Source organism: Thunnus maccoyii, chromosome 21 (assembly GCF_910596095.1).
Source record: "Thunnus maccoyii chromosome 21, fThuMac1.1, whole genome shotgun sequence".
NCBI lineage: Eukaryota > Metazoa > Chordata > Actinopteri > Scombriformes > Scombridae > Thunnus > Thunnus maccoyii.
Window position 1 is genome coordinate 16,673,201 of NC_056553.1, and position 13,626 is coordinate 16,686,826.

The window sequence follows — 13,626 nt, forward strand, 5'->3', positions numbered from 1 at the left end:
CCTTACAAAGTCTTGTCTATAAAAAACCCTAATAGGATTGAATCAGGATCAATTACAATCATCCTTTTCAACTTGCTAACTCGCTCATCAGGTAGTTTTAATTACTGCTCTCAGCAATGGTGGGACAACGGTTGTAGGGCTCCAGGCTTTTCTCACATCCACCCACCGATTTGAAAAGCTGATAATGCATTACGCACGTTTTCTCTTTCTTCTGCCCACCCACCCTAGAACAAAAAACAGATCTGCCATTCATACAGATGTAATTAAATCTTTCGTTTGATCCCTTCATTGCCTCTCTATACATGTTATCAAAGCTCATCATGTCTCTCTTTCAGATAATATCTCAACATGTTGTATGGAGCACAGAGGATTTCACTATTACACATCATCTGAATCTTTTTTTTTTTTAAAGTTTAAGTACAATTACCCCAATTAGTGGGTGACTAAATGTGTGTTTGTGTGTGGGTGTGTGCATGTTAGGGCTGGCTTAAAAAGTAAGACTCTTATCCAAATGTGGAATGCAAATTTAAGTAGAAATTTAGAATACGCATGTATATTCATCATTCCTACATGCGTGCATTTGTGTGTGTATATGTGAGTATTTGAATATAAATATTCCGCTCACACCATCTAAACCTATGTATAGCGGCGCTCACTATAGGGAGCTGTGTGTTATCAGTGTAATTCACTGAGAGTACATCTGCTGGCTGGGCTGTGACCTCCACACTAGAGGAGGGAGTGGGTGTGCAGCACTGCAGGGTCATTGTTAAATCTCTCTCACTCCTAAGGGAATCCGCTTCCTGCTGTGTGTGAGTGTATGCTTGTGTGTGTATGTGTGTGTGTGCATGTGTGCGTGTGTGTTCTCTCCAGGGTGTGGGAAGGTGGGGTGGTGTGTACGGTGTGTGTGTGTGTGGGGGGGGGATTAAGCTGACTTAAGAAAATTACAAATGAAAGATTAAGAATAATTCTCATGTGGCGTCTCATAATCATTTTTTAATCAGTGAGAGGGGTCAAAGAAAGGAGACAATGACAGAGGGACAATATGAGAGCAGAGATAAGAGGGAAAGAGAAAGAGAAGAGGGTGAGCTAAGGGGGGTACGGTAAAAAGGATGGGCGCAGAAAAAGAGAAGGTGAGAGGGCAGGGAGAAAAATGGAAAACAACAAAAGAAGGCACTGAGATAAAAACAATACCCCGATGGCATCAGATATATGAGATAAAACAGATAAAACTGACCAAGTGAAAGATGAGCAGAAGAAAACCGAGTAACAAGCTTGTGGCAAAAATATTAAAAAAGGAAATACTTGACACTTTGTCACGCCCTCAGCAGAAATGTGCCTTTTTTTTGCATTTTCATTGACAAGACTTATCAGCCCTTTTTTTCCCCTGTGTCTCATTTGAATTCCAGTATCACTCACCTAGACCAGATCCAAGAGCAGCTGCAGTTGCAGGATCTAGCTGGAACGGGTTAATCATCATCTGGGCGTCTGGGCCACTGCTGCTGGCTGGGTTCTCCAGTTTTACACCTGCCAGGCCCATGTTTTGAGCTAGGTAGTACTGGTAAAGCTCTGCCTCGGCAGGGGCCAGGCCCAGATGGAGGCTGTGTTGGATCTGCTTCATGTTCTGCTGCAGCAGCATCATGTTGTGCATGTGTTTCTCACTGGTCATATGGATTCTCAAGTTTCGAGCCACATTGGTCTCATAGTCACACACCTGTTGGAAGTAAGACAAATGTTTAACATCATCGTCAAAGCATTATTGTACACTTCAAATTAAATTGTAATTCATTTTTCTAATCGATTTTTATTGAAACAAACTTTTCATTTATGTTTATATAATGTTCAATATGGGCATTGACAACAAGAGGAAAATCTTAATAATTCATTAACAGACTAACAGATGATGCAAGCATAATAGTGTAGTGTTATATTTCTTATGGTTTCTACAGTACTTGGAGATAATGGTAGAATGTATGAGAAATTCAGTTTTATAATGACCAGAGGTCAGATGATGTGGCCAAGAAAAATAATAGACACAGTGACGCAGAGGGAAATAACTGACTCATTGTGTAGACAAATTGGTATGTTGCTACCGCAGCACTACAATGATTCTCTGTTTGTTTCATTACCTCACAGCGCCAAGTGGGCTTCTGTTTGGGCTTGGATGGCGAAGGTGCACCGCAGCCTGCACCAAGGCTGGCACTGGGCACAGGGTTGGCATGGTTGTGGTTGTATTGTGCCTCAGTGCCACCGTTCTGGAGTGTTTGTACGTTGTTCAGATGCTTGTCTGACTGCATATGGATGCTAAGGTTGCCTTTGGTGGTGGTTGAGTAGTTGCATACCTACAAGGCAAGGTTTAATATAGTGATGCATGATATACACAATATGCATTTATAATAAAAACAGATTGATCTGATAAATTATTCAGTATCAAAATGATTTTTTTAAGACAGTCTTTACAGATTACCTCTAAAGCTGTGATAGGTGTTGTTGAATAAAACACAGAAAGAGAAACACATTTATCCCATTCTCTGACTTTTTTGGACTACCTTAATTATCTTACTAATATTTTCACTTACTATTACTACTTAATTATCTTACTATCTTAATTTGTGAATTTCAAACAGATAAAAGACAGAGGAAACAGAAATCCATATTGATGGAAAATTAGATAGACAGACCTCACAGCGGAAAGGCTTGTATCCACAGGTATAGCTTTCGCCTCTGGCTAAACGAGGGTGAGGCTGTCCTGTGCGGCAGTACGCACATGATCCTCCAGACTCTGGATGTTTCTCCTTCATGTGGGCGTCCAGCGTCTGCTGATACTTGTAGTGCCAATTACACTTGGGACACTTCAGCGTCTTGCAGGAGTTACGTGAATGCATCATCGTCATATGCCCTCCCAGAGACCGTGAGGATCCCAAGACTGTGTCACACTTGGGGCACTCCACCCCACTACCTGGGGACCCTTCACCAGGGCCAGGGGTACCAGGTGTCCCTGGAGTTCCAGGTGTACTGGGATTTCCTGTGTGTTGATGCAGAGGCCCAGGACTCTCATCATCTCTACGCAACATCATCAAGTCAAGGGGGTGGGAGGATGGTGACGACCCATCCCGTCCTGCCAGGGCTTCACTGGTTGAGTCGTTGCTGCTCTCTCGCTCTCTGACAGCTGCCAGGGCAGCGGACAGACGGCTCTTCTCCATCTCCAGCTTCTCACACACAGGCAGGGAGGAAGAGGAGGTGGATGCAGGGCCTTTGCTGTCACTGTTAAACTTTAGCACACTGTTGGAAAGAGGGGAAATACTTTGGTTTAAGAGAGGGAAATCTTTGCTACTGGTGCTGTCAGCTCGCTGGCCTGTCATCGCTATGGTCATGGCCTGCTCCTCCTCCTCATCTGCCTCCATTTCTACTCCACCACCATTAGAGTAAGCATCATCATCCTGCTCTGGACTTTCTCCTCCCACTGCACCGGGCTCCCGCTTGATGAGCGGGTACTGGCTCAGGTCCGGCCCATTGGGTTGCAAAGTGCATGTGTCCCTAATGTGGCCCTTGCAGTCACTATCAGAGTTCCGGCCTTCCAGGTTGCCACCAGTTGCAGCAGCAAGAGAACTCCCACTGGGGGTTCTATGGGCACCAGCCCCTCCCCCGAGGTTTGGGTTGGTCTCAGCCTTTGGCATGGTTTGGGTTCTGGGGGTTTGGTCATTGGAGGAGCTGCTGGCACTGCCCTTCAGGAAGGCAAAACCTGCCTGAAGGGAATCTGCATTCTCCCCACTACTGTGGAAAGCATTCCACAAGCCGCGGAGCCCCGTGTCTGGCCCTAGGAAGTTGGCAGGTGTGGGAAAGTGGGGTAGCACAGAGTTGGGGGGTTTTTTTGGTTCCAGAAAGCTTATAAGAGGTTCTTTGTCCTTGCCGATGCCCTGGATGATGGCAGAGACATGCTTGTTGCTCAGCAGCTTCTGCTCCTGCTCATTCAGAGTCATATGGTGGTCATGGACAGCATGTGTCACGAAGGAACGGCTGTAGCCAAACGACAGCTTGCACAGGAAACACATCAGCACAGGCTTCCGCCGCCCATCGGCTACGCAGCCCTCAAACTTGGACAAGTCCACATTGTTGGGGACATCTTTGGACACACAGGAGTTTTTGGCTGCACCATCCGCCTTCAGATAGTCTTTGTCATTGTTATGGCGGAGGTCATAGACACGGAAACTGTGCAACACGGGACCAGCGCCCGCCAGCCCTCCAGCTGAGGTATTTGGGAAGGAGGGGTGGTCGGTCGCCAGGGATTTATTCCCCAGGGATGAGGCGATGTGGAAGGAGTTGATGATCTGGGGGTAGAAGGACATGGGTGCAGCGGGCTGCTCCAACCGCTCCCCCCCTGGGCTCAGGCCACTCTGGCCACTGCTGGCCTGGGCATTGGGGAAGGTCTGGGAGGGCAGCAGGCCCCTGAATTGGAGAGGCCCAGAGAGCCCCCCCTGGTTGCCACGCTGCTCTTTGGAGTCCTCCAGGATGAAGGCAGAGCCATCGGGCTGGTAGATGATCTCACCACACAGGTTCTCCACATCGCTCTCCTCTTCCATCTCCATCTCGCTGTTCATTTCCCCCACTTCTGCAGCACCCCCCTCACGCTCTACCTCATCTTCACTCTCCTCCCCAACCATCCCTTCAATCTCCTCACCCTCCTCGTGACCTCCAGTGGTAGGCAGGCGGGCGTTGGGGCAGTGGTGCTCCATGTATTTTTGTAAACTGGAGAAGGAGCTAGAACATTCGTTGCAGGGGATCTCCTTTGCCGGTGCCACTGGAGATGTGGCAGGGGCAGAACAGTCTGAACCCAAAGCTGCTCCTCCTCCTACTCCTGGTAAAGTCCCAGTAACACTCCCTTTGTTACCGGTAGTAAAGCTTTCTCTCCGACTCTGTTCAGTTACAGGGTCGATGGTTGCACTGACAGTGGTGGGGGTAGCTGTGGACCTCAACGGGCTGACAGCAGGCTCTCCAAGGCCATTTTCCGGCTCTCCAATGGCGACAGGCGACGATTGGTTGTTGTTGTTGGCGTTGTTGCTGTTGGCGACACTGGTCTCCATGGCGACAATGGAGTTGTCCTCAGCAGCAGCGTCCAGCCTCTGGCCACCATGTTCCTGCTGCCGTGACGACACCATAGGGGGAGAGTCACAAGTTGCCATGACAACCACTACATAGGGATCTCATCTCATCCAGCCTAACAGGGACCTGAGTTGGGGAAAGACAAAAATAAGAACAGGACAGAGATTTAGTAAATGGTGTTTCACAGTAGATATTGTTGGTTATTATCAGCCTCTGTATGGTCTAACACTGAGAAATAATAACAATGTTAAGCAACTAGCTCCCAGACAACTTTTGAAAAAAGAAAAATCCAATATTAACATTCCCGCTTGCATCTTTGTCTTATCACTGACAGACTGCAGATTGCTTGACACAACCACAGAAAAAAAACATACTTGAGCAAAAGTTTTGTCTCACATTGACCTCAGGGACCAGAGCTTAGAAACAGGGGAAATGAGGTATAAATGAATGAAGCAGCTCCCATGGCAGCCAGCAGTGGGGAAGTTTATAGGAATAACCCAATTGTCTAGTAAATAGACTCTTTGATCGGCATACCACGGTGCAACACTGGAAGCAGTTTCGCCTCTGTTGTGTCCTGTGTGTGCTAATGTTGTGTTAAAAGATTATGATTTCAGGCTAGAACAAGCTATTTTTGCATACTCTCAAAAGTACAGTTAAGGACAAAAAATAAACACACAGTGAAAACACAAATCAATCATTTTATCAAACAACTTATATGCAGAAAAGTTAGTGTTTTTCTTTAAGAGGAAAAGTGGATTGGATTTAGAGGAATCTTCAATCATTGGCTAAATCAGTCTTGGCATGTTCTTACTAGTCAGGAGTTGTTAATTAGACAGTACCTATTAACCTATTAATGCCCTGAAGACATGATTTAGACTCTTTGTGGACAAGGGAAGTAAGACATTGCATATTGCCTATTGGCAAATTTTCTAGAGAGGAGTTCAGACACAGGAACAAATCAGGAAGTTAAATAATATTTACATTTATAATGTTTCATAATGTTTCTGAAATGTGTTTTCATGTACGGGCAATACGGGAAAGAGGAAAAAGGAGACAGAGAGAAAGAAAGAGAGAGAGAGAGAGAGCGAGCTTCCATGAGGAATGATGTTTGGAATACCAGTGAGATGTTATCAATCCTGGGCGGCTGCCCATCTCTCAACCCCTCACTACTTCAATCTCTTGGCTTTTCACAACAAGTCACAAATGCAAAAGCACACACAAACACACACGCAAACAATGCAGAAAAAAGCCTCCTAAGCTGACACAGACGGCACCCCACAATCATTTCATTTTGCAACCAGAGGCATAATTTCTCATCACTGAAAGAGAACAAAAAGAAACAACTGAGACAAAGTCATAAGGGGAAAAGTAAAACAGACTGAAAGCTTAAGAGCTGACGCTTCATTGCTATTTAGAAGAAACTGCTTTTGTGCTCAGCTAAATGCAACAAATGAGAACTAGTTGTGCATGCCAGTGTCTTTTCACTTGATACAGTACCAGCGCCTTTCAGATGCTTGCGTGTAAATGAGCTGGCATTAAAAGAAAGCTTTAAAGAGCCATGTTAACCTTTAACCCAATCCACCTGCTGCTTAATTCTAACTCTCTTTTTCTACACTCCCTCTCCCTCACAACAAGGCTACAAAGCAATTAGAGGATTAATCCGCAACAATCCAGGGCTAAACAAAGCCAGTGGGAGGGACAGTAAAAGCGTGAGGAATGAAATCAAACATGTGTGTATGTTTGTGGGTGCATGTGTGTGCACGCGCTATAATCAGGTCTAATCTGACATATCCAAGAGATGATTCCATGGGGACTAGTGATAGATTAAAAGAGAGAAATTATGTTTTCGCTCTCTGTGTCTCACTCAGGTTCTGTCTCTCTATATGTGAGATTAAAGAAAAATTCACAAGGAGCAGAAAATGAATTTTAGTGCTTCTCAGTTCAGCAAGGAGGTAGATGTGAGACATGTACATGGAAAAATCTCCTGAGATGTACAGTCAGGCAGTCAAGGGGTAAAGTGAAGTTCTGCAAACATTTGGAATTTTTCACAATTTAAAAGTAAATCTTTTCCTTATAACTATAAAGCAAAAAATGTCTGCCAAAAATTATTCCACTTGTAAATCTGTGTAGTATACATTTCTGTTCCGTTCCAACATTACACTTTATCAGATTTTTTTTTTAACCCAAGTGATCCTTAGCCCAAGGCACCAATGCTAAAGATAACAACTGTGTTTTCTTCTACACACAGACCCACACACACACACACCCACAAGCAAAAAACAAAAACACACCTGTCTGCACATTAACTCACACTTGTAATTGCAGTGAAATTAGTAACAATTAGCTTCGAATTCTAAACAAGCAAGGAGTTGAAGGAGGCCAAATATGTGTTATGCCACAAGAATGCATGCTGTTAACACACAAACACACACACACTGAGCCTGTTTCTCCACTGATTTGTCTTACTTTTAAAGACACAGGTTTGACTTAAGACATAGCTGCACTGCCTGTTGGACAGAAAAAGAAAACAAAAAGCATTTATGACACAAAAACAACAGACTGGGCTTGTTCCTGTAGTCAAACATATACATTTCTCCACCAGTGTCCCTCTTACCAAGGCTTGTGTAAAATGTGATTGAGGGTAAAGCTGTTCAGAAGCAGTGGGTTTGAGAGCTAATGCGACACATACGACAGGATTTACTACTTGTCAGTGGTGTCATTTCACTGCTTATTTCATTGGGGAGCAACCCCTTTGAATTGTAGCTCGGACATAAAACACTGCGGTTTATGAATTATGCATCTCCTAACACTTTAAGTATGGAATTATGTCTTATGGATAAGCTAATGTGTTAAGCACTTGGCACTGACATATCACCCCTGATGCTAACAGGTTAGCAGCTGTTTACATGTGTGCTGCCTGCCAACAATAATATGCCATCTCTCTATCCATTATTTTGTTATCTCTTATTAAACCCTCCCAACTGAACACATTCATTTGGTCAGTATAACCACCAGCAGAACACTGACAAACAAAGTAGTACTAACGCTACATGACTACTGTCTGTTTACATGCAACTATTTTCTTTTTACGTGATTACGAATAACTTTCAGGTTGAACCCAGTTTGAGGTTAAATGTTAATGTTGGGAATTGTTTTTCCATTTTGTTGAAAATATGCATTCCCCCCGTAAAAAGGGGCTTGTGAGGCCAGGAAACACAAAAAGCAAATATAGCAAAACTGACCAAATTGCTTGTTAATGCTGTCTTGGAAGGTATAAGTTTACCCTGTTCTCCAAAATATCTATGAGCTAGGGCTTTTTTGATGGAGTCATTAACCTAAATTCAAAAAAGATTAAAGTAACATACACTGTAAAATACCACAGTTTCTGTGAGTGCAATGCATATCCCTGCATCTAAATATTTTACTCTTAAGTAGGGACGCTGCAGGTCGAGTGTACACATTCATTCGTCGTCCTCTGCAACTCAGAAGTGGAGCTGGACATGCCTTATGCTATTAGAAGACCGGATATTAGATCTTTAGTAAAATACTAAAGTCTTAGCTCTTAACTTGGCCCATCTTCTCTCATGAAAAAGCAATGTGGTGCAATGCAGCCTGGTGTAAGCATTTGAAGTCGCCCTGATCCATTCAGCATGCGTTAATTTAGCATAGCTGGACACAGAAGTAAAGAGATGTCTGGTCTTTGAGAGCTCAAAATAATATTTTAGACACGGAAATATGTAGACTCTAGAGATCTATATAACAACTTCTAATCAGCTCTAAAAACCTGATTACCTGACATCTTGTCTCATGCATAAATAAGTGGAAAAGTTATCTGGCTTGCTTTTTTTTTTTGTTTTTCTCCATTCGCACCTTTCACAGCAGTAGTGCCCACTACTGTTTCTTTTAAGGCAGATCATGTTACTGCTAGCTAAGAAACTTTCCTCTCTTTCTCTCTCTCTCTCTCCCCCACTGGCTTCCTTCGCTCTGCTAACCAACCAGACTACTTTCATCTGAGAGAGAGCGCAACAGAGAGAGAGAGCTAGATAGACAGATACATAGAGATACAGAGAGAGAGAGAGAGAAACTAACAATGAAGCCCGGGTTTTTCCACACTGCAGAAACAGTTCCCTTCTTTTAACAGAAGAACAAAAGAGATGGCCTGAGCCGCACCTACCTCTGTTTTTTAATTAAGCATGTCCCTTGCTTTCACGCACATGCACACGGACACAGGCTCACACACAAATACACACGCATACACTAAGGTAATTAAAGTGGCAGATCAGATCCAGTGAGAGGCAAATAATAGCTCAGGAATGCCTGCTTTGGACACTGCTAGTTCTGATGGGAGAGAGGGGCTAAGAGACTCCTTGGCCTATTGTTTTTCTCCCCCCTCCCTTCCTCGCTCTCTCCCCTATCCCTCCATCTGCTTTTCAGTAGCTCCCTGAGAGACAGAGAGGCAGTCTAAAGCAGGGGATTTCTCCACTTTTTTTTAATTTCTTCCAACTTTCCTCCTCTCTCACTGACTCAGGTTATTCTCAAAGCGCTTCCAGTTTTTGATGGAGGTTGGATCTTATATCATATAGAGGTCAGAAAAATGGACGCAGAAACTTATTCTACAAATACAAAGGTGTTGCATAAAAGCTACAAAATGGTTCAAATCTGCATTTGTGAGGGTCAAATTACTGTATCAAGCTTGGTGGGTTGAAATAAATGGTTTGATAATAAATTAAGTGTTAGCCAAAGTGACAAGAAGATGTCCACAGTGCAGATCTGGCACACTGAGCTCCTGGTGATGTCAGACTCTCCTCCTGCTTTTGTCCTCCTGTCAGACTATCATGCATTAGCCAGAGTTGCAGCCTGCTAAATGCCAAACCTGTAATTGCAGCGTCGCCACACTGCTGTCTTTGTTTACATGGGGATCTATTAGGTTCAAATTCTTCATCACTAACTGTCCGACATTTTAATGCAAGGGCAGACAGCGCTGTTAATACTGTGGCGAATATTTATAACATCTGTAAACAATGGAATTAGGCAGATCTGTGCTTTGAGATGGGATCATCTGAGTTCTAAAATGGTGATTTTCCCTTCACTTGTCAAACTGTTTGAGTACAGCTAATAACTGGTTAAATTAAACCCAGACTGAATCCTTAAGGTGACCCATGAAAGCTAGCAAAGTCAAACAACAAAGTCAGAAGACAGCATGAGACTGTGGCTATATGTCCATTCCTTGAGGTCTCCTAGAAGGTCATCCCTCTCTCGGCATGTGGCCCCTCAGTCAACACCAAATCTTCTATCAAAATGTCACCAAGCGTTAGCCAAAGACAAAGGCGAAGGGCGCTGTGAAAGCCCCTGCATCCATCTCCCACTGTCAGTGCCATGAATAGGCCTACTCTGGTCTAATTAGACCTGTTTATTTGTTGCCATGCAGAAACGGAGGGATGAAAAACGAAGTGGATGAAGGAGGAGGGGAATTATCTTCTTCCTCACAATGCGAGAGGGGCTTTGGCTACCATCAAAGAGCGCCCGATGCATGCCTGCACACACACATATGCACGCAATCGCAGAAGTGGGCCTAATGCTCTCTGTCTAAAGTGTTAAAAGAAAAGACAGAGGGAGAAAATTGCAAAAGGATGAGAGGGGGGAGGGCATTTGCGTGACCAAGTGCTTTTTGTCTTCTTTACTTCTTAACCTCACAAAGGGTTTTCATGCAGCCGTTGTTTGTAGCCTGGAGGTGTAATATTAGACGCTAGATGCAGTGGATCTCCCCAATGCCCCCCACACCCTTTTCTGTCCGCTTGTCCTCTTCCTTGTGTCTCCCTTGTGAGCAAAGGCCTTCATTACCAAAAGACACCTTATCATTATTGCAAGGTGTGGCCCAGACACCTAAAGCAAAAGCCACTTCATTTAGCACAGGAATCTTGTTCGACAAATTACCTACTCCTCAAAAATGCCTTTTAGCGAATCAAAATCAAAATTACGCCTACATGAGCAATGATCTCGAATCATAGGAGGAGGCAAAAGAATGGAGAGAAAGGTTAAGAGGAGGAGGGGGAGCGTAAATAATAAGGAGAAATGTAGAGGACGGAAGTGGGCTCTTTTTCTTTTCCTAGAGCAGGTATGCAAGTTCTATCCCTCAGGTTGATGACAAGTAAATTGGTCTCATTGGTTGCTTAGGTAATATTACACCCAGCTGCCCTCAGGTCGGTACCTGATATTTCATTGTTAGATGAAAAAAAAAAAAAATATATATATGGGCAACTCAGGAAATATCCAGCAACATGTGAGATGAGAGAAAACAAAAAAACAAGTCAAGTAGGCAAAAATAAACTTGTTGACCAGGTGAGATGAAAGGGTGAAGCCAGGGGCCATGTTGTCTTTTTTCTTTATCAGAGGAACAAGAGAATCATATCACTCAAGCCACAGATGGGTCCCAAAATCTGATGGAGGGTCAGATTACACCAGCCCTTATCCTAATTTTAACCAGGATAAGGTGAAAACATCTCTTTAGTCCTCCAGTCGCTGCTTAGAGGCGACTACCCAAAAGACTATAGGATTTCCTATTGAGTTCACAGCCCTGTCAAATTTATTTCCGTTAAGAAGTTTTTCATTATAATATTTTGGATGTGTATCCTAGGTCAGTGTCAGTATTTATCTGCTGGTTGTACATCTTCATAGAGACAAAGTTTAATGGATTAAAGACAACTTTGACTGGATTAACATTTTTACAAATGGACTTTGGGCTTACACAGTCCAGTCTAAATATATGCATAAGTCTCATGCCTTTGAAGAGGCAATATTTCAAACTAAACTCAAACTGAAACATGAAAATAAACAGTCAGACACTGCTGGGTCGCAGTCACCACTTACTGCCCTTGCTAAAGATTTTTCCAGCATCAAAGGCAAAGCCAATCTACATAGCTAATGCCTCCACTTTTTTTTTCCTCCCCTTCCTCGAACTCAAAACAGCAAAGACCGAGGGGAGCGAAAAAAAGTGGGGATTTTTCTTTTGCCGGCAATCTGGAAACACTCTCTAGTTAATTAGGGTTGATTGGAAATGAACCGCACAAACAAAGGGCAGCCTATGCCCTGACTATTATGACCGTGCACGCGTGCGTACACGTGTACAGGGGTGTACTATAACCACCTTAGATGCGCACGCTGATAGAAGCTCCACTCTCTAGACTCTTCCCCTCACGCTCTCCCTTGTAACCCCCCCACACCCCCCCACCCCCACCCCCCTCCACCCCCCAGATTAAGGGAATGCACCGCCAAAGAATGTGTGACGACCTCCACTGCCACGGAGCAAAACTTCCAGCCCCTGACGCCACAAAAGGCAAGAAGGTAATTAAGTTTGAAAGAATAGAAGCACTGCCACAAACAATGCGCCAGTGTCCATGGGGGAGGGGGGTGGGTGGTGGTAGGGGGCGAGCGCTGGTGTGTGTGTGTATATGTGTGTGTGTGTGTGAGTGTGAGTGGGGGGGGGCGGCAGAAAAGCCATTAACATTCAGTGGCCGGGTGAGAGAGAGAGGAAGGAGGGCAAAGGGGAACTGAGGATGGCATTCTCTCTCTCTGTGCTTCTCCCTGTCTTTCTCTATCGCAGCACGACTTGTCTGTTCATTCTTTTTATTCGTCTCTCTTCTTTTTATTTTCTCTCAATTGCCCTCACATCTGGTTTGGACTCCCCCCCCCCCCCCCCCCCCCACCGCCCCTTTTCTCCCAAATCGCCCCCCCCCTACACTGCAACAGCTCTCCAATGCTCTTTTTTGCCCTTTTGCTGTTTCTTGTAGTTGCTCCCCATGTGAGGGGTGCCCCCCTACAGACAATACACACACACACCCTATTTTTTTGTCTATTCCAACTCCAGCTCTTGATTATCTGCTTTGCAAGGCTAAGTATGACACTTTGCATATGCTGAAGCTTGAGAACAGGACTAGCAAACGTGGACACACAAACAGTATCCCTCTTGGTTACCACCTGAGAGTGCTAAGAGCTAACTAGATTACCACCCTTCACACACATGGACTCGGAACATACAAACACAAAACATACACAGGGAGCTTTCATCTTTTTTGCCACATCTCCAGCAAAGCAGTTTAACTCAATTAGTAAAGAATGTAATTTTATTTACAGACTTCCAAGTAACTTGTAACACACACGCATACAAACACACGCACAAACACGCACACACACACACAGACCCGCACCCACAGGCTCACACAGTATAAGCAAACTGTCCCTCTCCCACGTGGTTGCAGCTAAGAAAGAAGTATTCATTGCTCATGCATGTGTGTCAGTCTGTGTGTGTGTGAGAGAGAAAGAGAGAGAGAGAGAGAGAGAGAGAGAGAGTGTGTGTGTGTGTGTGTGCATGTGTGTTCGGACAGTGGAAAGATCATGAGACACATTTACGTCAGATGAGTGAATCAGACAAACCACTGCTAATTTCAATGAGGGCTTCTTTTGAAAAAAAAGGAGGGTGAGAAATAGAAGTTAAAAGTCAGGGAGAGGCAGACTAACAGTGACAACAATAGG

At 44.3% G+C, this 13,626-nt stretch overlaps 1 protein-coding gene across 6 annotated transcripts in view; it reads right to left on the bottom strand.

Moving 5' to 3' along the window:
* Positions 1 to 13,626, bottom strand: part of zfhx4 (zinc finger homeobox 4) — a 308,281-nt gene that overhangs the window by 56,305 nt on the left and 238,350 nt on the right. For all 6 annotated transcript variants that reach the window (XM_042399188.1, XM_042399190.1, XM_042399194.1 and 3 more), the window contains 3 exons: positions 2,679 to 5,223; positions 2,127 to 2,339; positions 1,417 to 1,711 (listed from right to left, as the gene is read on the bottom strand). In XM_042399188.1, the coding sequence (XP_042255122.1) occupies positions 1,417 to 1,711; positions 2,127 to 2,339; positions 2,679 to 5,177 (3,007 nt within the window). In that variant the 5' untranslated portion in view covers positions 5,178 to 5,223. The remainder of the gene's footprint in view (positions 1 to 1,416; positions 1,712 to 2,126; positions 2,340 to 2,678; positions 5,224 to 13,626) is intronic.